We start from the raw sequence: 27,662 nt of genomic DNA, 5'->3' as shown, positions 1-27,662 counted from the left end.
TCTGAGGAGACCTCATGTACCAGCTGGGCAGAATGGCCTTGGCTCTCCTTTAGCCAGCTGGCAAGGGGGTAGTGAGAAATGCTGGTGTGCTGGAAGTGACTATCACAGTCTGCAAATAATTGAGAATATGGTCCTCAGGATAACAAGTCTATAGAGATCAAATACATCCCCTATCCCTGGTGGGTCCCTTTTCTCTGCTACAGTTTTGCACTGCACTTAGTTTGAGGGAGCAGAGGTGAGTCCAGTCCCTGGTTTTCTGTATGAAGGACCAAGTAGCAGTGAATAGAAGAATCCTTTCTGTATAACTCCAGAGCAGCATCACAGCCGAAACAGCATCACGCCTCTGTCTTGCCTCCTGGAGCATCCGTGGGATGACACAGGAGCCACTGCACTGGTGGTCCTTATAGAAAACCCTGGGGGCATGGAGGACACTCTTCCTTGCAGCGAGGCCTGGCCCCAGTACACTGCACAGCCCGCTGTGTCCCATCTCAGCTTGGAGCACAACATCCTGCAGAAGACATGGCCTGAAGTCCTGCCTAGAGGGGCTGCAAGACAGCCTGTGGCCAGGTCAGTTGGGATCTGTAGTGAAGTGGTACCAGGTATCTGGAAACAACCTCCGTTGGTCACTAATGCTTAATGGTTTATCATGCTGACTTTTGGGACCAGCTACAGCTTATCCTTGGCTTGCAGGGGCACAAATGGGTGCTAAAGGTTCAAAGCCAAGGAACATCTGATCCAGGACTGCTGTCAGGAGATGGCATCCATAAGAGCATAAGAATCCCTCCTTGGGAAGGAAGTATTTTAAAGGAGTTTCTATATCTTTGTCTCTCCTCCTCCCTCTCTCCCTTTCCTTTAAGATTGAAGCTCAGCTTTTCACCCTGTTATCCATTTTTGGTAGCTTCTGTCTTTGGTTCAATATATTATAAATACATGAACTTTCCAAGGGAGATGGCATCCACTGTTCTCTTCAAATATTTGTTTAACGGTTGAGAGAAAACAGTAAAATATGTGCAATTTTAAAATTTAATTGTGCTCTTTAAATGAAAAATGAGCTTCAGAAGGGGAACGTGGAGGCAGTCACCCAGGGCTGGGAGGGAAGGCTCAGATGTGGATGCGGGGAGCTAGTCTGAGCTTTTCCCTGGTCCAAACACGGGCACTTTCTGCAGGCTGGGGTAGAAGGGAAAAGGATCGGTGCAAGCCCTGAGCGCCAATCTCGTTGGCATCCCAGAGGATCAGAAATTGGACAGCAAGGTCAAGGAGCCGGCAGAGGCTCTGCGGACCTCGCGCTGATTTGGCTCGTCTGTCTCTCTTCCCCCACACCCTGACAGTCGTATTTATCTGTTTGCCCTGGGTGTGCAGCCCATTTCGTGCCCTCCTTGCCCAGAGGGACAGCAGTTCTGCCCCTCCTCTGCTGCCTGGCTCTCCCCTCCCTGTGGGGCCCTGCCCTCTGAGCAGCCATTATGAAGAGACAGGAGTTTGACACCTCTCTGCCTCCCGGGACGCAGCTCAACCAGCTGCCTGATGGCAGTAATGTCTTCCACCCTTTCTTCCAACCCCCACAACAGCCGCTGCCAGCAGGGAATTACATTTTCAAAGGAAAAATACCTGTTTCTTTTTCGCTTCTTGGAGCTTTTCTTCTTCTTCTTCTTCTTCACAGGCGAGGGGCTGTAGGAGGGAGACCTGAGGAGGCAGAGGGGTGTTAGGGACTGCAAGGCTCCCCACAGCCCTCCCCGGCCACCCCGACCCTTACCCTGCCACCGATGGCATCCCCCGGGGGTGGAGAGGGGCTCCCGGGGCCCCCCAGGACGGGCGGCGGGGTGAGCCCCGGCCTGGCCTCTGCTGCCATGAGGGGAGGGCAAGAAAATGGCGGCACGTCCCCGGACCTGTGAAAACCCCCAGCCCCTCACACCTCCCCGTAGGGTATCCAGCCTCCATGTCACACTGGCTTTTTTCCCCCCTCACACAGCCAAGGGCTGCCCGGCCCCTCCGGCCCCCCACACCGCCATGGCCACCCTCACCTCCTTCGCTTCTTGCGGCCGGATTTCTTCTTCTTCTTCTTCCCCCGGGCCGGCGATGGCGGACGCTGCCCATCACACGAGGGGCTGAGGAGGGGGGAAACCCCCCCAGAAAATTAAACTAATGCAAATAAAAGCACTTAAAATCAGCTCACGCGGGACTGCTCCCCCCCGTTCGCTGCCATCCCCACCTCAGGGATGTCCAGGGCAGAGGGATCAGTTTTCACAGTGGACCCGGGGTACAGGCGAGTGCTTAATTACCCTCAAACGAATAATTTGGTCACAGTTTAAATGAAGTGTCTCATCTGTGGGTTTAATGGAGATATAATGAGACAGCTACTGTACACCGCCGTGACGCTGGCTGATTATTTAAAATCTGTTTGCTGAGGTTAACGACTCCGTAACAGATTTATAGGTTTTGTTGCTCTTTGTAAATAGGCTTTAAATAATTAATTGGCATTTCATTTGCATACAATAATTATTGCAACCAGATGCATCTAACTGTAATAAAAGACTTGACATATGTTAAATAGCAATTGATTAGAAATATATATATATTTATTGAGATGCTATGGTAATTTAATGAGATACACATCTCTTACACGGTTGTTAAACCTTGAAAAAAAACTCCTGTAAATTAATGTCTTTTTTAAACGTACGACACTGAATTGTGTTATGTTTCAATGAAAAGCAAATACCACAGTTAAATTAATTCAGAGCACGGGGCTGAAAATACGGCAGATATACTGTGGCTACTCATTAACCAAAGCAAATGCTCATAAAGACGGTGGCGGCCTGGGGGTACCCAGGTTAATCCCCAAATTAGCCTGTGGATCCCCTAATTGATCCCCAGATCTGTCTGTGGATCCCAAAATGGGTCCATGGGCAAGGTTTATGGGGGGCACAGCCAGTTTCCCAGGGCCTCTGCAAAATCACTGTTGGAAATTAGGGTGCTGGGTTTGTGCCTCAGTTTCCCCACTTCTCGCCCCACCGGTGGGAGGAGCCACTAATGGGGAACACGCGAAGACTGCCCCATGTTTGGAAAATGCTGTGGGATCTTCGCTGCAGAAACCAGCCGAAAATTAAACAGTTTCTGCAGAAAGAAGAACCGTTATTGTTAAGAGTCCTAACGCGGAGCAAATGTCACAGCACATGGACCTGTTGGAGGTGGTGACATGGGGACATGGCGGGGGGACTCGGGCTCCACTGCCCCCCGACACTTGCTCACCCAGGGCTTGAATTACTGCCAGAATTACACTATCCTACAAAGCCAGTTGCTTAGTGCTTTTAATACACTTTTTTTTAAGTGCTCTGCAAAACAAAACTGTATGCTAATGCTTTGATTGTGAACTGTAAATAACTGTGTGTGAGTGTTTCTGGTGCAGTAAATCTGAAGTGCAACCACACCATGGCTCCGAGGAGCACCCAAATATTCCTTCTTTCTCCTCCCAAGGATTTCACCAACTGGCAGAAGTGCTGCTAAGACCTATGGCACACTTCAGTCTTGGTGGGTCTTTTTTCTGCATTAAGGTAGGAGAAATGCATTTTCCAAGTCAGGTCATTGTCGCTAAGCTCAGGCATCTCCCCAAAACCACCCTAAGGGTCTGTTGTCGACAAGGGACCTGAACACCCATCTCAGCCCCTCAGTTACCAGGATGCTCAACCCCAGCACCCACACGCTTTCCCCTACCACAGATTTGGACTCCCCAGCAAACAGGTCTGGGTGCGTCTCAAGCCCCTCTCGCCCAGGGCCACAGCCAAGGGAGAGCGGGGAGAAACCTCTGACCGTGCAGTGCGGCCACAGGCAGTTTCTGTAGAGCTCTTCTCCCTCTCCCAAGATACAGCCTTTTGTCTTTGATGTGGAAGCTTTCTCCCTGCGATGATCCAACTTTAATTGTTTCTCCACGATTGTAATCAAAGTCTAATTAAAAATACGCTTTAGATTATTGTTCTGGTTAGCCTGAAATCTGAAGATATGAAGTGTGCTTTCTTGCTCTTTCTTTTCAGCATCTTTAAGCAGAGAGGCTTTAATCCCAGAGACAGTTTAGCAGGCAGAGCTCAGAGACCCTAGCTGCTTCATTTACAACATTCGATTCACTTTTCCCCTCTCAAGTTGTCGAGGCCTAATGACAAACTAATAACGATGCTGTGTCCTAATGAAGCCAATGCTGCTGGTCCAATCTAGGTGTGGGGAGAGGGGAATTGCTGAGCGTGATGCTCGACCAGGGGTACCCCGTGGCCCTAGTACCGCACAGGGATGCCAGCAGGTCGCCTGTCTTCCAGCCAGGACTACTTGCAAGGGCGCTGTAAGACCAAGACATGGAGTGGAAGTGAACTACAGGTTTGCAGGTTTCTTCCTGCAAAGACGGACAGGGGTTTCATACAATTGCATACATTTGCTGTATGCTCGCATGGTCATTTAACCCATCCCCAGCTCTCACAGATCCCTGGAGGGGCTGGGTAAACAGTCACAAACACCTCCTCCGCCATTCCCCTGCTTCGGGGTGACCCCGCTCGCAACCCTGGCTCCTACCTGCGGGACCTGCGGTGAGCATGGTCTCGTCTCTCCTTCCCTTTCGCACAGCCGTTGGTGGTGGAAGCCTCCTTGACCACGCGGCCACTGAGCTTTTCAGGATGTTTGTCCTCCCCAGGGTACGTCAGGCAGCTGAGCGTCCTGCTGCGGGAGCAAGAGGAGAGAAAGAGAGCGATAAAGAACTGTCCATTCAGCTGGGCACATAGGCTGAAGGTTTCCCATGTACTGGGGAATCCCCTTTGCTTTCCGCAGGTAGGACCTGTGCTGCTGTGAAGGAGAGCTGCAGGTTGCTCTTGGGCCTCCCGAGCCCACGGGACTCAGCCCTGCAGTGGGAAACGCTCCTACAAGGCTCTGGAAAGCCCCCATTTCCAAGCCAAGCTGTGCCCTAGTGTGGGCATGCTGTGCTCGGCTATCAGGCAGAGATGCCACAAGTGTCGTGTAGCCAAGGAGCAGCTGGACAGCCCCATACTGCAGGGACAGCACAGGGTCCGGATCCAATGCCACAGCAGGGAGCAATGGTAGCTAATCAGACCAGCACCCCTGGACATCTTCCTCTGCGTTGCGGGTTTTAGCTCACCAGCTCTGCAGAGACATCACTGGTCTTGCACTCTGGTAGAAAAACAACTTTTGGATTTGAAATGCTGCTCCCCAAACCTGCTATTAGCATTGCCAGTACCTCACCTCACCCCCTCACCAGCACTCAGGTAGAAGCAAAGCTTTGGCAGCCAGAAGACAACCCTCCTCCCAGCTCCTACAAATAAGGTGCTGGGCCAGTAAACACACCTGGTCCTGCTGAAAGCCCAAACTGGAGAACGTGGGACAGCCTAGCAGAGCTAAGGGGAGCCACCTGGGCCACGCAGGTGCCTGCAAGAGCCCTGGGGAGACCATGAGAGTTGGCGAGGAGCAGAGCCAGGGTAGGGCAAGCCTGAGATGAGAGGTCTCCAAGAAACACCAGGCCTTGGGTAGGGAAAGCTCAAATGGAGAAAAGAAGCCAAATGGAGAAAACAAACCCAAACAAGCCTGATCTCAGGCACTGGTGAGAAAAGTAAATAGTTTTCCAGGCCCTGCAGATGTTTATTTCAAAGAACAGAAAGATTGATGGAAAGCCATAAGCCATACCTGGCAGGGACATCAAGAACGCTATGTTTTGGTGTTATCCAGAGCATTATTTGAATAAATAAAGGAAGCTTCGGCATGCCAAAGCCTGGCCTGGCTGTGGGGTGGTACCCATGGTGGGCTGGGCTCAGCTGGCAGAGAAGGTGTCCCCATTTCTTCCCATTATAATTTTGAAGCCAGTCTCAGGAACGGGCTGTGGGTGCTGCTTTGGGGTTTAGCCGTCCCTAGGTCAGCTTTGCAAGGTCCCACTGCTACATCTGCCACCCCACCCACCTTCTCCCTTCAGAAAGCAGCACACTGAAGCCTCCAGGCCACGGGAACTCCCTGGAGCAGGGGGAGGCTGGGATGTCCCCCTGCCAGCTCCGCAGCCACAGTGGCTCAGGGATGCCAGGAGGGTGCTTTGGCTGCAGAGACCGTCACAGCCATCACATAAGAACAAGGGGCTGTGGCCAGGTGCATCCTGCACATCTGAGGGGCTAAATGGGGCGAAGAGGGTGGTTAAAGAGCTATGTGATGCTAAAATGGCATGTTAGCCCCAGTTAGGCATGGCCATAGGCTTGCACGCCCCAGGGAACATCCTGCTGCCTGCCCCAGCCATGAGCAACATTTTTTGGGGCTGGAGTTGGCACAGGAGCACCTGCAGAAGAAGGTTTCTTTCCACCTGTGTTTTCTCTCTCAAGAAACTCCCACTTTCTCTTATAGCTGACTCCTTCTTGGAGCCCATTTTGTAATGCCTGAATGTTTAAGGATACGCATCAGCCAAATACAAGTGACAGGGGTCAATGGGGAGAAGCTGGGTGAAATATTTCTGGCTCAGGACATGCAGGAGGTGATGGTCCCTCTGGCTTTAAAAATCTATTACTCTGCTTATAATAAATCCCCCATTTGCTTCCCAACATCTACGTTATTTTTAACCATCTGGGAAGCTACATGGTTAATTGCCTTCTTTGTGTGAGCTAATTAGCTTGTGGCCTTTCCCAAACCCCTTTTAAGAACAGTCTTCTGAGGCTCAATCATTAGGATCCATTAAAAATGTCCCCAAATTAATGATCTGTGCAAAGTCTGGGCTGGATCAGCTCCAGCAACGGAGGTGGGAGGGTTCCTCCCCAGGCTGGCAGCACACTGGGGCACTGCTGCCTTGCAGGAGAGACCTGGGCATGGCAGGCAACGTCCCTCTCACCCCGGCCTGCGCTCCCACTAATGAGATTTTCAGGTCCTGGGGTTAAAACATATTGGCCTTGAGGCAGCTGAGGACTCAAGTCCTGCAACACGCTAGGAAATGTTTCTTCTGGGCTTGGAAGTAATTATTGATGGAAATAATTATTCTCCAATCCCATCAAAGGCTGGCTTCAATTCAACCAAATGTTCTCCTCTGATGAATGCCGAGAGTCACTAACACTCTAAACTGGCTGGTAATCCCCTTGTGTTAAGCTCCATAGACGTTGATTGAATATACATATAAAAACATACATTTTTTTGGTCGTCCTCTGTGTTTTTCATGACTGATATAAAAGTGCTTGCAGTTCAGTGTGAATGATTACTGTGGCCTCAAAGGAGAGGATTATCACACCTTCCCCTGCCAGTCCCTGCCTGCAGCAGAAAGGAGAAAGCCTCTGCAGGTGGTTTGCTGGAGCCGGCCAGGAGGGCAGCGAGGACGCCTGGGGCAATGCGGCTGGAAGCACAGGGCTCACTCCGCACCGGGATGTGCTGCCCGCAGAGATGCGTGCCAGAGCAGGCAGGAGGAAGAGGAGGCAGGAAGGATGCCCAGGGTTTGCCCTGCTGGGGGGCAATGCTGCTTTGGGCTCAGAATGAGGACCACAGCCTCTCTGCCAACGTACGGGTTGCATATTCATCCCTAAGGATGCACTCCTGGCCATGGGCAGCTGGGCCAGGATGAGGCAGCTGCCCATCTGTCCTGCCTGCCCTCCAAGTTTCTCCATTTCCATGAGATAATTGCTTGCACTTTTTTTTTTCTTTCTTTCTCCTGTGCAGAAATCCAGCCTATCCATCAGGCCTGCCCAGAAGCAGCATCCCTGCTCCTGACAGGGAGACCCCGCACAGCAGGGCACCCGCCGGGCTGCCTGCCACCAGCTCAGCACAAACACACCCGGTGCAACCTCCCTCTGCAGATGGCTTGCCTTGTCCCTTCCCTTCGCAGCAGTCTCCAGTCCAAGAGGGCTTTTGTGGGCTCCTGGCGATTTTTTGGCAGTTTTTCAGCGGCTGGGAGGGAAGGAGCAGGCACACAGGGCTCTCGCCTCTCCCACCAGCCCAAGCCTTTCCCTGCTTTTCACAACCCAGCCAGCCCATCTCCAAATTTTGGTATCAGATTTGGGCTCTCCCATGTTTTCCTTCCCTAACGGAATGTGTTGACAACACATTCTATTGCTACCCTAATAGAAATGATGCAGCAAAGTTCACTGGTGGGAAAAAACCCAAATATTCCTAATTTGAAGGGGGGTGAAACCACCATAAAGGAGTATGGCCATTTGGAGGAGAATGTGGCGGGCGACAGCAGCTTGGCTGCAAGGTGTGTGGCGGTCCCTGTTTATTTTTGCAAACTGCCTGAACCGCTTCCCACCAGCCTTTCCCAAAGGCACATCACATTTCCGAATCCCACCAGGCTCCTTGCTGCTGGCAGTGCCCCGCAGAGCCCCGTCACCCAATGCCACCCCATCCTGCCTCCCTTCTCCAGGGGGCTGGCATGTCACCCCCAGTTTGTGGGGACACCGCAGAGGCCAGTTAACCACGCTGCAGCCCCCGCGCTCTGCAATGGCTCCCTTTGGGACCGGACATCACTCTCTGCTGTGGAAGGATAGAGAGTCACTGGTGCGCTCCGTAGAAGCGGGTGTCTTACAGGATCCTGAGGTGGCCATGGACATGGATAGCAGGATGAGGCAATGGCTCTGCAGAGGCCAAGGAAAATGCAGGACCGGGGAGGTCCCACAGGGTGTTTGCAAGACCTGAGATATGTGCTGGGCTCAGCAAAGAACCCTCAGGGAAGGTGTTAAAGACATGCTGTGGCCTCCAGAGCTGTGGGTGAGCCCCATGGGTGAGTCCTGGGGGCTTGAACCAGCCCAGCCGCAGGGGAATATGCCCCCCTGTTAGCCCCCACGGGATTGCACTGCCCTTCCTGCCCATGGGCAGATCCTGGCACCCTTTCACAGAGGATGGGGAAAAGGCACAGGGTATTTGCTGCCTCAGGGAGCAGAGCTAACTCACAAACCATCCCCATTCCCCCATCTCGGGCCGCCACGCTCAGTGCCACGGGCAAGTGCCATCTCATCAGGCCATGAAATGTGGCACTCAGTGACGCACGCTTCACCGGGAGCTGAGCCCAGCGACACCCATCCCCTGCGGCCCCGCAGTGACATGCAGTTGGTGCAGGTTCAGTGTGCACTTGAACCCCCACATTCTGGCATCTCAGCGCTGCCAGGCCCGGGCAGCTGCCCTCCCCTGCCCGCAGGCTCCCGCATCCCAGACGAGCTCCACTGTCCTGGCCCTGCAGCAGTCTCCTGCCACAAAGCTTTCATCAATCATCCTTTTTACCCTCAGTAACTCAGCTCCTTTTCTCGAGAGAAGAGAAAAGCAGGAAAATTGCCTTCCTGGTGACATTTCAGCTGCCGGACCCCATCACCAGGCTGTCTCTCCACCCACAGCAGCATCGTCCCTCACCTCGGTGGAACAGGCTCCAGCAGTCCCACCCTCGGTGGCGTGGCCGCAGGCCCTCTGCCCTTTCCAGCTGCTTTGCAAGCAGCAGCGTAAGCATGCCGGGGCTGGATTGTGCTAACCAAGCCTTTATCATTTATTTTACTTTGCACACGCAGCTGGGTTGGGCGCTGGATGCACCCAGCCGCATACACAAGCACTTTGGAGGCTCCGAGCACTGACTGCACTTGGCAGACTTGCACCAACAGCATTTCCAAGCTCAGGACAGAGTATCTGGGAAAGCCAATACGGAAACTTTACTGTCTTGCCCTTTTCAGCCCATCACCTCTACAGCCCCTGGTGAAAAGGTAGGAGCGGCTCCAGTCAACCTGAGCCCGGAAAAACGAAAAAGGTTAAAGCATCTCTGATGAGCCTATTAGTTGCGAATGTGGCATTAAACCGATGACGGATGCTTCACCTGGGGACAGGGAACATCAGCCCATGAAAGGACACAGGCATCCTCGGCAGGCCCACCGCCCGGAGGGGAAGCAGGAGAAACTCCTGCGCCTGCAACCGCTTGCACCAGGGATGCTCTCACTGCTTCTCCTGAGGAACATGCAAAGAGTGCATGGACACATGATTGAATAGCTCATCTTTCCTCTCCTTTCCTCACCTGGAGGTTTTGGCTGTGCAGGAGGGAGCAGTTGGCGGGTTGGGGTCCCCACCCTCCCGCATCCCTGCGGCTCTCTGCCACGGCCACCTCCAATGCACCTCTGCCCTGGGCTCTTGGCCCCGGCAAGGGTGGGCGAAGCTGCTCGCAGTGTTTCTAAAACCCACCACTTTGGGCCGAGAAGCCTTTTAGCGCTAGCAAAATGACCCTTTTATTTTCTCCTTTGCTCTCTCGCTTTGCTCATCTGATCGAAAAAGAAAATGTTCAAACCGTTCCTTTGTCCCGAGAGAGGGAGGGGGCAGAAAAGAAGGTTGTAAAGACATTTCCCAGCAAAAAGTCCAGCAGATGTCTTTACGTAAAACTCTTTAAACTATGCACTAAAAATACCTCTTCAAAATTAGGAGATGGGGAAAATTGTAAGTGCTTCCCACAAACACACACACACAAATACCCCACAGCAGGTTCTTTCCCCACCTCATTCAAACCGTTATTATTAGTGCGGCAGGAGCCCTGCAGTTTGTTATTGAAAATTATAATAGCAAATCACTGAGATATTTTCCCTGATTACACAGCCTCCAAGCCAGTTCAATTTTAATCTTCTCCCCACTATTTTTTCCATGCATCAGCAGAGGCACCAGCTGCAGAAAAGCACTTGGTTTTCTTGAGGCACTTTAAACACAGAAGAGAAATACAATTCCGTAATATACATTTTTCATCCAATTTTTTGCCAGCCATGACTCGCCTCCCCCTCCTGCTCCCGGGAACCCTGTGTCCTGCTGCAAGCCTGGATGCGGCAGTGGCTCCTTTTGCTTGTTGCACTCCAGAAAGGTTTAACGACTGCTCTTAGCACATCCCAGGCCAAAAAAGCAGCTTGGCTCTTTATTTTCCAGCAGTTGATTTGCTATGCATGGTTGAATCAGAACAGAGGAGCTTCCCTGCTGGAAGAGGCCCCGGTAGAGGCTCCGGGTCAGTGCCAGATGCTTCAGGGGATACTGTGCGGTTGCAGCCCATGGGGAGGGCTCCGTCCCAGACACCAGCTGGCAGTGGCGGCGGCTCCCGCTCCGCAGCACGGGATGGATGGCCCTGGCGGAGCGTAAATCTCCACAGGGAAAAGCGATGCTCCTGTGACTGTCTTTCTTAGGTAGGATCAGGCACGAGGGCGAGCACAGCCTCTCCCTGCTCCTCACGGCTGGGTCTCCTTCTCCCTGGGGCACTTCCCATCCCTCTTCCCTCCCGAACACCTGGCTGCCTTGCAGGGCTCGGCATCGCCTTCCCTCGCTGCCAGCGATACCGGATGGCTCCACTGACCGTCTGCCAGCAACAGCAGAGATAAACCCGAGGAATATGGCACACAGTCGTATCATTGCTAAAGGAAACCTGGACCGCTGTCCCGTCTCGAGAGGTTTCTACAGCATCTTGTGCCTCCCACGCTGCTGGCTCGGACATCCCTGCAGTGCTTTGTACCCGGCAGCACCTGCACGCTGCCCGGCCAGGCTGGCTCTCGAGGGGAAAATCCTGTGCCTTTCCTATCCTCAAATCCTCCTCCTTAGACAAATACCCTGCAGGTTCCCATGCCTGTAGAGGAGACAGTTTTCTCCTCAATCAGGGGATAAGAAAGGAGCCCCGGCTTCTCCCTGGTGCCTGCAAACAGAGCCGAAAGTACCGACATTACCCCAAGCTGCACCACAGCACAGCAATCCTGCACACCCCTGACCCGTGTTCTGGGGGACTCCAGGCTCCTGAGTGACCCTGGTGTGGCAGGGACTGGTCTGAGGAGGGACTGGGGCTGAAGGATGTCCCAGAACAGAAGCGCTTTGCTACTGTCTGCAATGTGGTCAGGCTGGAGAGCACCCTCACACCCGATGGGCTGCACAGTGCCAACCCCCTGTGCCACCACAGCACCCCGGTTCAAGCCAAGCCCCCGCGGCAGTGCCTTGCTTTGGCACTGGCTGCTGCCGACAGGCTCGTGCTTGCAAACAGGATTTCAGTCCCTCGTGCCAGGTAATCCGGGATCTTTGGAGAGCGCTATCCTCCCGGCGGGCCTGGGCTCACTCTTTAACGAGGAAGCCACCCCGGGCACTGCCAAGCGATGGCAGGGTCGGATCATGGGATGCCACATCTGCGGCGGTTGGTCATTATGGGCACTTTCTGCGATGCACTGATTCCCTCTTTTGTCCAAAAACCCATGCCGTTTGGCATGGTGAATGGGAGCGAAATAATGTATTTGCCAGTAACATAGCTTGTTAAATTTTAATCAAATAGGGGATTGTAAGCACACAGTTACCAGGAGCTTCTGGGACCGCTGAGACATCACTTTAAAAATGAATTAGTAATAAGGCACGTTGGAGGCAGCAAGGAGAAGATGGCTGGAGAAGATCCACTTGGAGCAGGAATGCTCCCTTTGCCACTCACATAAAGCTGCTTCTCCTTCTCCCTTAATTTGCTTTTTTTGAGTTGCCACTGGAAGAAGAGAGGAGGCTTTGGAGGAGGCAGGCGGGTCCCCAAGCTTCTGGGCCCTGTGGCAGACCCTGCCAGGACGGGCTGGAGAGAATCATTTCACTTTTCAGCACATCCATCTTTAATTGGGTGTAATAATAATTTTATTGCTTGCTGGGATTTGTGAGGCTGAACTAATATTTGTAAAATGCTTTGCTATCCTCAGCTGAAAGGCAATCTAGAATGGCAAAGCCCTGGTGTTATTCACATTTGGATAATCCAGAATTATTCATAAACAAAATCAAGATTATGCAAATATATTCATTAGTTCTCGGAATACCTCCAGGAAAATAAAGGAATTAGTCTTGTTAACAATTATATATTATGTAAGTGTGTGTCTAAGCACGCACAGACCCGCACACTATCGGTGCTGGGGCGCATTCACCTGGGACTCGTCCCAGGATCTCAGAGCGCTGGAGAACAAGGGCTTAGCCTGTGCAAAGTGACCATCTCGATTTTTGGGTATCCTGATACCCCACGGTAAGTGACAGCACCCAGCGCAGACCCCTGCAGCCCTCAGGGTCCCACTGGCTGCTCTGTAGCCGAAAAACAGAGATATCCCCAGCATCCCTTCTGCACCCATCACGGACAGCCCACGCACGAAAACCGTCACCTTATTCTAGCCAAAACAGCCTTTCCTGTCCAAATTAAGATTTTTATGGTACCCACAGGGCTGGGAGGCTGTGGAGGAGGGATTTGGATGCAGCCCTCTCACTCAGGATCTGCCCTTTTCACCCTGCATGAGCCCTCACCCCGATGCAAGCTTGTGCCCAGCTTGGCTTTCTGCAGTGCAATGCCACCGTCTATTCGGGGTGTGCTGGGAAAGGAGAGATAAAGGTGCATTGAAAATACTGCATGGTTTAATTAATGCCACATGCCTTTCACTCTATAGGTTGTGTGGATTGTTAATTATTTTTATAAAGAAAATAATTAGTCCCAATCAAGGCAGAAGCTCTCCAGAATTACAGCTCATTAACTGCTCTCACATTTTTCTGTTCTATAAAAAGTCATGTGGTGCTGATGAAAATTATAGATCCTTGGAATCAGCATTAAATACAAATTCAGACAGTGTTACCATCCTATTACCATCAACTGCATCGACTTGGCTTCGGTAATTGCAGCTGGAGATGAAGTGCAGGGATTTCTGCTCTATACAGTCTCTGAAAACAAGCACTCTGCCCATTAGTTTGCCGGAAACAATGTGACACGAAGCCCCGACTCGGCTAAGTATGTCCCCAAGGAGATGACAGCCACCAAGGAGAAAGAAGAAAGCAAGGCGGCTTTGCCGGGGATGGGAAGATGAGGGTTGCCCAGATTCAGTTCAGCTCTGGTTGGTGGCGGGGCTGCTCCTGCACAGAGCAGGGGGGACCATGCAGGTCTGGCGCTCATCTAAATTAGGAAGGTGAACTAGCAAACGATGCGGCAAATCTGTCCTATGGGCTGGAGTAGCAAAGCCACCAGTCCAAGGGATGGAAAGAGCTAGGAAATGCAGAAGGGACAACCTTAGACAAATACCCTGCAGGTTCCCATGTCTGTAGAGGAGAGGAACAACCTTTAAGCAGTGGGATTATCCTCATGGGACATGAGGAAAACAAGACACGGAGGGATGCTCTTGTTAGGGCTGCGGGAGCATCCCCAAGCATCTCCCTCCAGACTGTCCTGGTCCAGACACCGTGCTGGGGCCGGCTCCATCAAACGCTGCAGGGGCCTCACTCAAAGCCTAATTGAAAGAAATCACAGCACATTAAAGGGAGTTCAGGTCAAATCAATATCGACACGGTAGGGAGGGTGAGCGGGGGGAGCAGAGCGGTGGCCGTGTCCCAGCACTGGCTCTGCAGGCAGGGCGCAGGCTGTGGCCATGGGCTTTGCTGCCTGCTTTTCCGCCGCGGAAAGGCAAGGTGAGACCCGTCGTCCTCTGCTCTGCACAGGACAAACCCGGCAGCAGCGCAGGGTGAGGGTTGGCAGCAGCAGCCTGCGGCGGGGAGGGGGCAGGGGAGTCACGGGTCCTCAGGATCCTGCTTTTCAGTTTCCATTAATCAGGGATGAATGTGCCTTCAGTGGCATTCGCAGCCTAGCAGAGCCAGCAGCCAGCTCTTTGGCCCACGAGCCTCCACCGCAAAATTAACCCACCCATCCCCACGGTGGCAGCTTCCATGCTGAGTGTCTGCCCTTGAGCATCCAAGCCCTCTCGGAGGGATAAGGATGGGGAAATTGGGGCTGAGGGTGAAAAAAACACTTCTGGGGAGCCCCTGCAGACAATGGGGTAGTAACTACCGCCACGAGGCAGCAAATAGTGGGAGCCAAACCTGCCGCTGGCATGTGCTGCTGGTGTTGTGCCTTTAGCTCTGTCCCTGCAGGGGCTGAGCTGCTCCACGCTCACGGCGAGGGCAGGGACGGGGCACAGCCACATGGCCCCAGCACACCTGAGGACAGGGACATGCCTGGAGCGTGAAATGACTGCGTCTGCCAGCCTTGAATCTCCGAAACATCAAAAAACCCCTCCAAAACATCCAAAGGATATTTGTCACTTGCACTGGATCCTGAACCACACACGGGAAATGTTTGGGAAAGCACAAGGACTGGTCCAAAACGGTGCCAATGATTTCTCCAGCCGTCGGACAGAACGAGCAACAGAGTCCCTGCGTCCGGGGATGCCCTGGGATCCTGGGGGAGATGCAGCCAACATGTCCTGTGTCCTGCAGAGCTCAACCTCGCACAGGAACCCCCTGGGGCAGCCAGGGTTTGGGGACACAGAGCCCGAGGACGTCACCAGGAGACCACATCCATCCTTGATTAGGAAGCATGTGGCACACCTGGGCCGACAGCCGATGTGCTCCACCGCTCCCCAGCGGGCTGGGCTGCAAAACGCCCTTATCTCTGTGATGAACCAGCGGCTCCCTTCATTCCTCCTACACCAGCGATGCCCACCCAGACCCCGCTGCACCTCCCTCTCCCCGGCACACGTTATCCACCCCCCTTTCTGCGCCGGTGGCCCTGCACCATGGTCCTTCCTTAACTCGGCCAACGCGCGGCTGACGAGCAGACTAAGGCAGGGATGGGACAGGCGGCTGTGGCAGGCAGATAACCACAGAGCCCGTCCCACGCAGCAGGGAAGGGCAGGCAAAACGCGGGCACTCTGCTGCTTTGTTGCTTTGGGGTTTTTGTAGCCTGTATGTTCCCGATCTTGGAGTTTTTGGGCAAATAAGCACCCATCTCTTGGAAGAAGCAGTGCTGAACCCACCTGTCTTGCTTCTCCTCATTGTAATGAATCTGGCCATGCTCTGATCAAAGCAGGGGGGATTTGCGGAGGGCAAATGCTTTATAGGCAACAGGTTCCCAGAGTTGAAACCACCAGCCTCAATGGGAAATACCCCCTCTGAGGGCCAAAGCCCTAACCACCCTCCCATGCTCAGTATGCCATGGCCATGGCCGCCCCGCTGAGGAGGGCTGCCCCGCTGGCTGCAGATGATGGAGCAAGGAGAATAACTTATGATATATTCACATGCTATTATACATTGGTGTTATATATGCACTGCTTTGGCAGGCGGTTGGTTATACGGCAGCTCCAGCTGACCCACAGATTAATTCAGCAGGTGGTCTTTAACTGTGAAATCTCTTAACGCAAAAATATTTCTCTTGCTGGGCAATAGCTAATTCTTCATCCTGACAGTAATGTAGCTAAAATCACAGCCTCCTACCCTGCTCTCCTCCAGTCACACCCCAACGTACGTGCTCCCAAGCACACGCGGGCACAGAGATAAATTCAATACAACCAGCCCGTTGCCAAAATGCTGTTGAGTTCCACCAGGATGATGCGCTGCTGGAATTTGATGCGCTGCTGGAATTCGGTGTTAGCAGCAGAGAAAACCCGTTTTCTCATCGCGGCCCGTGGGTCTCGGAGCATTTTCAGCCACCTGCACTTGTACATGAGGTGGGCATCTTACCCCGGCCCCAGGAGTCACCAGCACGAAGGTCTTTGCAGCCTGTACCAACACCAGCACATCACAGCCTCCCCTGTCCCCAGGGAGGAAGCAGGAACGAGGAGGAGAGAGCAGAGCAGCCCCGCAGGCAGCAGGACCCTGCCCGCGCTGCCCCTGACCCCTCTGCCTGCCCAGGCACCCCTCGGGGGCAAAAGGGGAGATGCTCTCCCCAGTGCCCCCACTCCCACCTCTGCCCCCCAGCAAGCCCCTGGGTGGGGCTGGGCTGCAGCAGCTGTTTCTTCTTTCATTAATTACAAGACGTAGATTAAACATGAAATGTTAAACGGGTCATCAGTGAAACAGCCCCAACTCCACTGCCTCCTGCCTCTGCCGCACGCTGGGACACCCAGCTCAGCCGTTCTGAAACACCCGGAGAGTTTTTCAGAGAGTTTTTTCCCCTACTTTTTTTTTTTTAAGCCCTTCCTGCAGTCCCTGCTGCACTGGCAGGGAAAGTGCTCCCACCGCGTGCGAAAAAACCTGCTATTTTTAAACTCTCGGTGTTTGTCAGCGCTTTCAGCTCGAGTGGCTGATGGAGAAGCCAGTTTTGCAGCACCCAGCATCCTGCGGAGGGTTGCGTGACCTTTGCCGGCCGACGGTGGCACCAAGACATGGGCACTGTGCCCAGCCATGCTGCCGGAGTGGTCCAGCCCATGCATCACCCGGGCATGTGCCAAAACTGCATCGTGCCAAAGCCCTGTTACGGATGCTGTGCTGCTGGGATCCACAGCTCCTGCGGGATTTCAGGCACTCATGACCTCTGTATGTTTGCACGCACCCATAAAAACCAGCAAGCAAGGCTGCAAAAGCAAATTGGCTCCCAAGGTTTGGCGTTTCTCTCTGCCCGTTGCTGGGAATGCCAAAGGGCTCCGATCCAGGCATCAGATCGGAGTTTTCCAGCTGGTGACACACAACCCAGCACCACCAGGGATCGGATCCAGAGGAGGACCCAGCGGGGCTGGGAGCTGTGTGTGGGACTCCAGTGGGGCAGGGTGAGACCATGGTCACAGCAGACCCAGCTCTCTTAACAGCAAAGAGCCCCCAGGGGCTTCAGCTGGACCAGGGGATGCGGCAAGACCCCGGCACCAACCGCTGCTGAACTGCAAGTGGGCTTTGCCGGCCTGGATTGGGCTTTGCAATGATGAAGAGGTTTCAGTGGCTGCAGGGAGAAAAGGAGGGGGGAAAAAAAAAAAAAAGAGAAAAGGAAAGGGCAGTCATGCATGAAATGATTTCATTTTAGTGACGCGGTGTTTGCGTTTGATAAGTTCATCTTATAGAAAAACGTACGTATAGAAAGGTCCAGCTGCCAGACACAGAGATGTGGGAACGCGATAGGGATGGAGCTGAGGAGAGGAGGACTCAGCTCTAGCCACAGCCCTCTGGAAGGAGAAATCCTCTGTGCCTGGGAACCCCAGCAGAGAGCCGGGATCCCCCCACACAGCAAGAGCGGGGTCTGCAGAGCCCTTTTCTGGGTACAAGCCACAGTGGGACTGGCTGCTGCATACGGTGGAGGCAGAATGGTGACAGCAAGGGGACAAGAGTGGCTGCAGGACCCGCCAGTGGGCAGAAATGCCTTAGCAATCCCTGGTACCAGGGTCGTCACTGCTATTTATTATTTAGGACCTCAAGGGAGGGATGTGTTCGCATGCACGGGGGCGCGGGGTTTCAAAGCCCTGCTCTCCTGCCTCTCCAGGGACAGGAGATGAGCAGGGACGGGGGATGGCTGGAGCCGGTGCTGCTACGGGGGCATCTGCCAGCTCTCCCCGAGCCAGGCAGGGATGGGTCCCGGCCTCGCAAGACCCTAAACTGCCACATTTTGCCCTGACCTATTGCTCCACACTTCAATACTTCTATGAAACAGCCTCACCCAAGTGCTGGGACGGTGCTGAGCCCAGCGTGGAGGGGACCGCCATGGCCAGCAGAGCACCCTGAGGTGCTGGACGCTGTCGGAGCTGCGCTCACAAACCCGGCATCCGCAGCCAAGCCTCTGCGGCATCTGCAGACACGGGGGCTTTCCAGCAGCCGGGGGAGCGTCTGCAGGTTCAAGGGTGAAATAAAATATTTCTACAAAACCATCCTCTGGCCAGCCAGCGGACTTTTCCCCCTTTTGCCTCCTTCCACCTGATTTCATCCCTCATCTGAAGAGGATGAGGAGGAGAGGAGACTGGATACGGTGCTTCCCCCAGCACAGCGTGGGCACTGTGAGCTCCCTCCTCCCTGGAGATGGGGGCAGCAGAAAGCCCCAGATTTGGGGAGAGCCACAGCCCGTGCTTCCCCACGAGATGCTGTGAACCTTCACTCTGAAGGAGGGCCAGGTTGTGCCCATGTTCTTTGCTGGCAGGCGTGGGAATTGGAGGCATGGGGCCAGACTTGGGCCCCAAGCAGAGCTCTCAAATGAATTTTTACAGGTCAGAAATTGCCCATCCTCCAAACCACAGTGTTTCCCACCACCCTTCTGGATTCCAGTCCCTGTGGCGCTGGTCTGGGGACAACCCTCAGCCCCACATCCACTTTTGGGAGCTTTTAGGTGAAGGTGACAAAACCCCATGTGAATGCAGCAGGGGCACAGCGGGGAAAGGCGGCATATTTGGAGGTACCCAAAGTCTCTAAGAAGGCCCCATCCAGGGGCTTGGGATTCCTATAGGGGCTTCCAAAGGCCCCTTTCCCTAAATCCTTAGGTGCTTCTACATCCTCCCATGCTGGGGCACACACGCCTGGCTAAGGCATCCATGGGTGCCACCTGGCACTCACTGCATCCCACCTAACCCTGGCAGGACCCTCCATCCCCATCTCCCTGACATGCTGGGGGGCCACTGCTCTGGGGACAGAGGTGCCCCCCACCCCACCAGGGAGCATGGCCCCCAGCACCAGTCCAGCGGAGAGGCAGATGGGCACGGCTGGGGGGAAGGAAGAGGAGGAGGATGAAGGCTCTGCGAGGTGCAGGGAGGAGTTCCCGCAGGCACCCCCAGCTCTGCCCCTCCTTCGCTTCGCCCTGGCTCCCCCCAGTCTCTCAGCAGCTCCAGAACTGCCTAATTAGCTCTCCCTGCTCCACCACCGTCCAGCTGGAGCCGGAGGGCAGGGGCAGACAAAAGCCTCCCTATTGACAGCCGCTCCGAGAACGGGGCTTTTCTTCTCCCCCTCTGCTTTTCTTTTCAAGCCCCTCTCCCCCTGCTTGGGCCGGGGCCATGGGCTCATTAGTGCTCAGGCTCGTCGGGAGCAGGAGGGAGCAGATGGCAGCCAGGCGGCTGGCGAGGCAGGCCCTGCCGCCGCCTCTTCCCGCAGAGCAGATGCCCGACCGACAAGAGGGAGGATTAACTGGAGAGGGGAGCCATGAGCACGGCACGGCCGCCAGCAGAGCCTTCCTCCCCAGCAGCACACACTGACACCGATACCCAGGGGCTGCCAGCCCGCTGGGGACGAGTGGGGACCTGGGCCACTGAAACGTGGCCGGGACGCCAGAGGTTAGGACATGAGAGAGCTGGTCCCCAACCCGTCAGGGACTCTCCGCTGAGCCAAATGTCATGGTGGAATTGCAGCCGCTTTCTGCCCTCGCTGGGGTTGCTCTGACCCCCTGGCACTGCAGTGCCACAGCTGCTCCTGTCCGGTCCCAGTGCAGCCTTGGGGGGACATGCCACCACCCTTGTCCCAGCAGGTTTGCAGCAGCAGCACCCACACCCGTCTCCGAGATCACCCGCAATGGCAAACCAGGCAGCGAAACTGCGCTTAATCCCACTTCAGCAGCACACCCCTCCCTCCCCCTCTGTGCACAGCACATCCCGGGGGATTAAGGGTTAAAGCACAAATCCCCTGCACTGCCCTGATGTGACCCACTTAGACCATCTGGCAGGGAGAGATGCAGGAGCCTCCTTTCTCCCAGCACTGCTGGTGCTCACCCAGCATCACCCACTGCCCCAGGAGCTGATACCGGCACCCGCAGCCCCCAGCCTCAACCGTGGCCTCGCTTTTCATGTAGAAGTGCATTTTGGCTGCGTTTGGGGGTGCTGGGATGGGGCAGCCTGTGCCACACTGCTGTGGCTGGTGGTGTGGGAGCAGGGAACCCAAACACCCCCAAAAGCATCCCACAATTCCCCAGACTGCCACTAGCTCTGGGTCCCAGGCGGACCCTGGAGCATCTCCCAGCCTGGCTGTCCCCAGCGCCGTGGCTGAGGTCACGGCCAGGGAAGAGATGCAGGCAAAAGCCCTGCCAAGAGGGAGGAAATGGGGTCCCGGTCGCAGGGCCGTGGCTATGGCACGGCCACAATACCCATCCCCAAAGGCTGGGCTGCCACCAGTGGCACCTTTACCATGGGAAGTTTAAAGAGATTTTTCAGGTCACAAGAGCCAAAGCCCCTCGCAGCAGCCATCGGGTGGGGATCGCAGCATCCTTATGGACCAGGGAGAGGGAGCAAGGGCACCCTGGCTCAGCGGAGGGGCTTGGGGCAGGGTGGGGTGTCCCTGTCCCTGACCCCATCCCTCCCGGCACACAAGCCCCTCAAACCACCCCAGGATTTTGCACGCGCTGGAGCAACCCCCCCAGCAAAGGCAAGCATGGGGCAGCCCCAGCCCTCACCAGCCTCCCCACACCACCCAGTCCCTCACCCCCAGCCGCAAAAGCATGGCCCCGGGCTGCACAGCCTGCCTGGGGAAAGGTTAATTGGAAAAGGTCCTTTCCCATCGCCTCAGTTTTTCCTTTCACGCTGCACACTGGTCAATAATCCATTTACTTTGGCAGAGCCCTGCTCTGGGCACGGAGCTGCATCGGGGCCGGAGTGAACAGCCCCCCCAGCCCCAGCAGGACCGGGAGGGAAGGGATTAATGTATTCTTTTGTTCCAGGATGAAACGTGGGTTTAGCAGAGCTTTAACCCTCTGAACATCCCAGGTAATTTAGATGGAAGAGGCTTTATCTCTGGGACCAGTAGCAAGGTGGCGGCGAGGCATGGGGCACAGGGAAGAGCTGCCTGGAACGGGGGGAGGCGAGAAAAAAAAATAAAATCACTTTCTGCCCCGAGAAGCCCACTGCTGCCCCACAAAGACACAGGACTGAGCCCTTAGCTGTGCCCAGGGCACCCTGCGGGGATTTGGGCTATGCCCACTGTGGGGGCTCCCGGCAGGACCCCCATGCCACAGCTGAGCCCCTTGGTACCCCACAAGGGCACAGGCTTAGCCAGCAAAACTGATAAGGAGACAGGCAGAGCTGGCCTAGAAACCACATCATCGCCTCCACCGCTCCGGGAAGCGTGGGGCTGGATCCAGGGCAGAGATCCGCGGTGTTTGCAGAGGAGCAGCTGTCAAGTGTGGGAGAAAACAGAAATCCAGATGGTCATCTTAATTTTTCATTTGGCTAACTGGTCTCCCTGTCTCCTCTCTAGTGTGCTCTGCTTGCTGGCACAGCAGTCAGTCATTTGCTCTTAAATTAGCCAGGAGCATCGTCAGGGAAGAAAGGCTGATCTGAGCGGTGCAGCAAAACCTTCAGGAAAAACAAACCCAGAGCACAGCCGGCCACGGAGACGGCTGCGAGAGGAGCTGCTGCAAGCCTTGGGGCCATTCTCCTAGTGGATGGGGAGCAGGAGCCCGGCTCTGGCTCTTGCTGGGCTACAAACCTGGTCCTAGCTTGGGATGCTGGGGACATCACTGTGTACCCCGATGGGGACCTGCTGCAAGACCCCGGGGATGTTCGATCCAGCATCTCATAGGCGCGATCCTGCCAAGACAGCAGCCTCGGGCTCCTGGCAGAGCCCTGTGCGATGCAAGCCGAGCCGGCAGCCCTTACGAGAGGAGCCGGGGACCACGGTCTCTCTGCTCCCCCAGCCTTTGGCTTTGTCCCCCCGGGGCTCCCCCGTTCTCAGGGGGAGGGGGAGCAGGGCCAAGTGCACCAAGTACCCCACAGACCCCAGGGAAAGCCCCGCCAGGGCTGACCCCACTTAACACCTGTAGCGAGGGCAGCAGGGCAGATGGCTGCACCGTGGGGAATATCCTGGAGCCCCGGCCGGTGGCACACGCTGCAAGGAGACAAAAGGAGCCGGGCTGCACTGACACGGGGACCCGGCAGCATCACAGCCGGCTGCACGAAGCACATCCCAGCTCGGGGACCCCGTTGCGCAGGATCTGCCGGTGCCGAGGCACAAAGCTGGCGGGTCTGGTTTGCCATGTGCCGAGAGCTCCTGACCCCTACACGGATGGTTTTCCTCCTGCCAGAGCTGGTGTTGCCAGCGAAACAGAGAGGTGCATGTGTTCGTTAACTTTTTAACAGAGCTGCAAATGCTCCCAGCTGCGGTCCTCAGCCCGACCAGGGTGTCCATGGCAATCCAAATTGCCGTGTAGAGCCGTGCATCGTGCCTGGTACTTGGGCTTGCTATATTTCCCCAGTGCCCTAATTCGTTGTCATATTACATCTCCAACTGTGAGATATTTAAGCAGCACGGCTCGCTCAGGGACATTCAGGCAGGAGAGAGCGTGTGTGTGTCAGCCAGCACCCAGCCCGCTGATGGCCCCTTTGGGTGGACTGTAGCCCGATGCAGGGGAGGAGAAAGCCACGGTCATTCCTCTCCCCCACAAAGGCTGAAGCCCTGCAAACACTGCCTGTGGAAACAAGATTTGCTCTTCTCCTTTGGAAGCCTAAGCTATTCCTTTCCCAATTTCCTACCCTGATTAATGGCAATCGGAGACATCGGAAAAATTCATGCTTGGGCAGCCGGGCCACAGGGGCAGAAGCGACCCTCTACCCCATTGCACGAGCAGTGGGACCCCCGTCCCCCCCACTGCTGCGGCTCACAGCCTCCGCCGGCATGGGAGGCATCCGAAACAGCTCGCTCCCCGCGAGCTCTCTGCTGTTTAGTACAAGCTGAGCCCCCAGCACCCAGCCAGCTGCAGACTCCTCTACCAACCCATTGCCTTCATGAAACTTCTTTGGGTTGTTCCCCACAGCGGATGGGGAGCAGCCAGCAGTGGAAATACAGAGCAAAGAGAGGAGAATGAGCAAAAGTCTCCTTTCCTTACAAGAACAGTGCAAAGAGGGTGTTTTTAACCAATATTGAGACAGTCAGCAAAATAAAGCCAGTCTAAATTAGAGAGCGCATTGTTGTGAGGAAGCCACATGGACCCTGGCAATAGCTCAGCTGAGTGGCTTAGTGGGTACAAGTAGCCCTCTTGCCTCATTTCATGGGTTTTGGCCCCTGCTCTGCCTCTGGCAAGCATGGGGGGAGGGGGGGGGGAGGCACCGGCCTCCCTGGGAGCGCATCAGATGTGCAAAGCTGAAACTGCTCAGCTTTGAGACTTGGGGGACACCAGCCCCACCAGCCACCCCAGTCCACGGCTGTCTGTGGGTGCCTTGGGCAGCTGTAGCCTCCGGGCTGCACATCCCTGGGGTGCATCAGGCTCCCCCCTGTGCCAAGGCAGGCTCCAGCTGGAGGAGGGGGGTGTTCCCCTCCCTGGGCATCACCTTCCCAAGGGCCCCGGGTGAAGGAGCGATGCAGAGACAAGCCGACCAGCAGGACACACACCCCGGGGGTCTGCAAGGCAGGGATGGAGGTGGCCACACTTTCTGGCTGATGACCCCCACCACTGCCCCCCCTCCATAGCCCAGCCTTCCAGGCCCCCACCCTGCACCCGTTGGGAGGCAGCCAGCTCCCGGGCTCCAAGCACCGCCGAGCCAAAGTTTCCCGAGCCAGCTCCCCTCCAGAGCACAGCACCTTCCCGGGGAGGGGGCCCAGCCAGCCAACATCCCCCCGCCCCAGGCACGGGGGGGACCCCCAGGTCCTCCAGCCCCTAACTGGGGGTGGGGGGAGGAGACACTCCAGATGGGGGGTGCACTAGCTGGGGGTGGGGAGGAGGCTCGGGGTGGTGCAGCTCCCAGCCGGAGGTGGGAAGGGGGGTGGCCCTGAGCCCTCCCCGGGCCCCGGCAGCCCTTACCTGGGCAGCGCCTTGCGGGCCGTGATGCTGGCCACGATGATGCTCTCGGGTCGCGGCGTGGCCACGGCTTTGAAGGTGCCTCGCCAGAACTTCTCGAAGAGCTGCTTCTCGCCCTGCTGGACGCTGGCCATGGCCCCCCGGGCCCCCCCGGCCCCGCCGCTCTCCGCGGTGCTGAGCGCTACATCCCCCGCACGGCCCCGGTCCCCGCACGGTCCCGGTCCCGGTCCCGGTCCCGGTCCCGGTCCCGGCAGCTCGGCTCGGCCCCGGGAACCCGGCCCGGCGCTGCCCCGGCTGGCGGGGAGGTGTGCGGCCCGAGCCGCCCCCGCCGCCCGTTTTGTGCCGGCGAGGCGGGGAGAGGGGCCGGGCTCGGCCGCCGTCCCCTCCCCGGCACCGCCTCCCGCAGCTGCTGCGCCCGGAGCCGCGGGGAGCCCGGCCCGGCCCGGCCCGGGGAGGGAGGCGGCTGCCCGGGGGCTGTCCCCCGGCCCCGGTGCTGCCCCGGCTGGAGGAGGGCAGCTCCGGAGAGGCCCCGGGGCCCCTCTTTGGCTGCGTTCGCTCTTCCCCTGCCGAAACCACGGGGGGCCTCGCTGGTCACCCCGCGGGAGATGGCCCGGGGGGGCTCGGATGTCTCTGACATCTCCTGGGGGTCTCCCATGGCTCCCTCCCTCCAGGCAGGTTTTCCACCATCCCTCACAGACCCATCTCCACCCTGGCCTCTTCGCAGTCCCCGGGACCCTTCTTGCTCCATCCCCGTCGTTACCTTCCCCAGCCGAGGAACGGCTTCCAGCTCGCTGCTGGATCACGGGCACCCCGACACCTTGCCCTTTGGGGGGCACAAACCCTCCAGGGCAGAGCATCAGCCTGGGCCCCCAAAAGTCCCCGTACCCTGACACAGGCTACTGGTAGCCTTTGTGTTTGCCCGCTCCCAACTGTTTACCAGACACAGGTGAAGAAAGAGGGACAGCCCAGAGCCACCAGCTCAGATGGCCAAGGGAGAAAGCAGCAGGAGGCCATGGAGACTGCTCTGTAACTGGTCCATACTGGGACCCATATGGGGAGGAGAATTTGGAAGAAAACCCCTTTTTTTCCCCCTCCCCATCCCTTCCCATTTAACAGGCACTGGTGGAGGTGCAGGGACAGGACACATTGCTTCTTGGCTCCAGCAATGGGGTCCTAACCAGCTCAGAAAACAAGACCTCACCTTGCAGGGCAGGATTTGACCCGCCGGGACTGGGCACGTAGAGAGTGGGAGGGAAGGGCTGGAGCGGCACAAGTGCGGCGGTGCTATTTCCCTTAGCCTCCGCACTGAGCACAATAAAAACGTCTTTAGGAGAAAATGCTTCTTCTACCCGATGCTTTGAAGCGCAAGTAAAAGCTGGTGACCTTGAATGAATGAGACTCTCACTATTGTGCCTTGGAAACCCGCACGACACGTTTATGTAAGTGATGGGGGGATAATGGAGCCAGGAACAATAGGTGGTGGGAGCCAAGAAAGAACGAAAATCACGGAGAAACTTGATCGCTTTCTTGCGATAAATACAAAATTAGCAGAAGGCACATCATGACAGCGTTGTCTGTTGAACTCCTCCTTCCCTGCTCCTTTCTGCTTTCTGCTCCCCGTGCCAAGGCTCTGTCCTGCTGGTACTGGGGACAGGCGGCCCTGGGCTGCGTCCTACACCGAGAGCCGCAAAGCAAGAGCCTCAGCGGCACGCGCTGGCCGGCAGCAACGAGCTTTGTGCTGCGAGGCCATGAACGGCTGGAGACGGCTGCTGGGGAAGTGGCGGCAGTGGGAGTGGGCACAGATCCAACAGGGCTTTATAGAAACACAGTCAGCTCTGCCAGACATTGCCTAAAGAGCCTGACAGGGAAGGACGACATTCGCGCATGATGGAGAGATGCTCGCTGGGAGGCTGCTCCCGCCGGGAATCCGCCCAGATGCGACGGGCACCGCGCCAGGGCTGGGAAAGGCCACGAGCTACGGCTCCGCTCTAGCCCAGGACACATTGCACATGCCATGGGCAGGAGTTGTCAGAGTGGGGACCCTCAAGGGACTGCCGCGACCAGCAAACGGCCGGGCAGAGCAGAAGAAGGAGGCGAAAGGGCTTGAGAGCAGCCACGCTGCAAAAGCACAGCTGGGGGAGGGCACAGACACCACCTCCGACAGACACAGCAGGCACCCGAGACAGCCACCCACCAGCGGGAGTGGGTGCCACCACTGCCCCATCACCCTTCTCGCACAGACGGGCAGGGACAGGCACTCATGGCCCAAGCAAATCCAAGCCTGGGTTTCCTCTGGTCCTTCCAGCCATTCCCTTAACACACAGCATATTCGTTAGGAGCCCGTTTCCCTTCAGAGCACATTAAACTCACCGAGGGGAGATGAGGTATAAGCACACACGTGCCCTGGTCTCGCTCTGTTTTGTTGGCGAATGACCCAAACACGGGTGGGGGTCAGGCAGGAGCCCTGCCGGCACGGCCGGCCCCGCTGCCCTGCGGCTGGGTCAGCCCCAGCCCCCTGCTTGCAGCTCATTAAGCAAATACCCTGCAAGGCATCAGCCCCTGCATCCCCCTGAGCCTTGCAGGATGAGTCCAGCCACCCCCAGCTGCAACCAGGGTCCTCGCTGCACCCCAGGGCATCTCACCCCCTTCCACCAGCAATCCTGGAACGGCTCTAAACACCCCAAAATTAACTACCAAATAAAAGGAATAATAAATGTTTGCACTATTAAATTAGCAGCATGGGTGGCGTGGGGGCAGGAGGAAGGCTGCGATCATTACAACAAGAACCCTCTCTCCTGGCATACCTTGTGGAGACATCAGTGAGCCAATTAAGCAATTGGCTCGGTTAACGGAGGCTCCTAGGAACAGACTTCCCTGCTATAGAATAACTGCGCTGTAATAAATTGCCTCATAAATAAACAGCCTGAAAAAGCATTACAAGATACCCAGAAAAAGCACTATATCATAAGCAGAAATGATACCTTACATTTCTGGCGTCTCTATTAGCCCGTGGCATTGCCAACGCCTCCCCGAACCCAGGCCGGTGCCCCTGCGAGGAGCCGTGGGGAGGGTGCCATGGGGCACAGGCAGCCCCTGCTGCCCTCCCTGCCCCGCGCCCTCGGGGCGGTCACGGCTGTACCCTGGAAAGAGCATCCCCAGAGCCCCAGCAGATACTGCCTACCCTGCGAGATCGCTGTCTGCCAGCAGCATCCAGCCGGCAGTTACTCACCCCATGGGCATTGCAATAAATGCCACCCCGGGGTTATTTACAGCCCCAGCGATAACACGGGGCTCTGCCAGGTTC

The 27,662-nt window shown here is 56.2% G+C and overlaps 1 protein-coding gene across 1 annotated transcript in view; it reads right to left on the bottom strand.

Moving 5' to 3' along the window:
• The window catches only part of SRRM4 (serine/arginine repetitive matrix 4), a 43,416-nt gene extending 18,924 nt beyond the window's left edge, over positions 1–24,492 (bottom strand). Inside the window, exons 1-4 of the mRNA XM_059827865.1 lie at positions 24,362–24,492; positions 4,549–4,692; positions 2,019–2,102; positions 1,606–1,680 (exon numbers count right to left, since the gene is read on the bottom strand). Coding sequence (XP_059683848.1) covers positions 1,606–1,680; positions 2,019–2,102; positions 4,549–4,692; positions 24,362–24,492 — 434 coding nt within the window. The remainder of the gene's footprint in view (positions 1–1,605; positions 1,681–2,018; positions 2,103–4,548; positions 4,693–24,361) is intronic.
• Between the last annotated feature and the right edge of the window lie 3,170 nt (positions 24,493–27,662).

The sequence above is a fragment of the Gavia stellata genome, chromosome 21, assembly GCF_030936135.1.
Source record: "Gavia stellata isolate bGavSte3 chromosome 21, bGavSte3.hap2, whole genome shotgun sequence".
Taxonomy (NCBI): Eukaryota; Metazoa; Chordata; class Aves; order Gaviiformes; family Gaviidae; genus Gavia; species Gavia stellata.
Note: the sequence above shows the minus strand (reverse complement) of the source record. Positions and strands in the feature narration are given on the sequence as shown.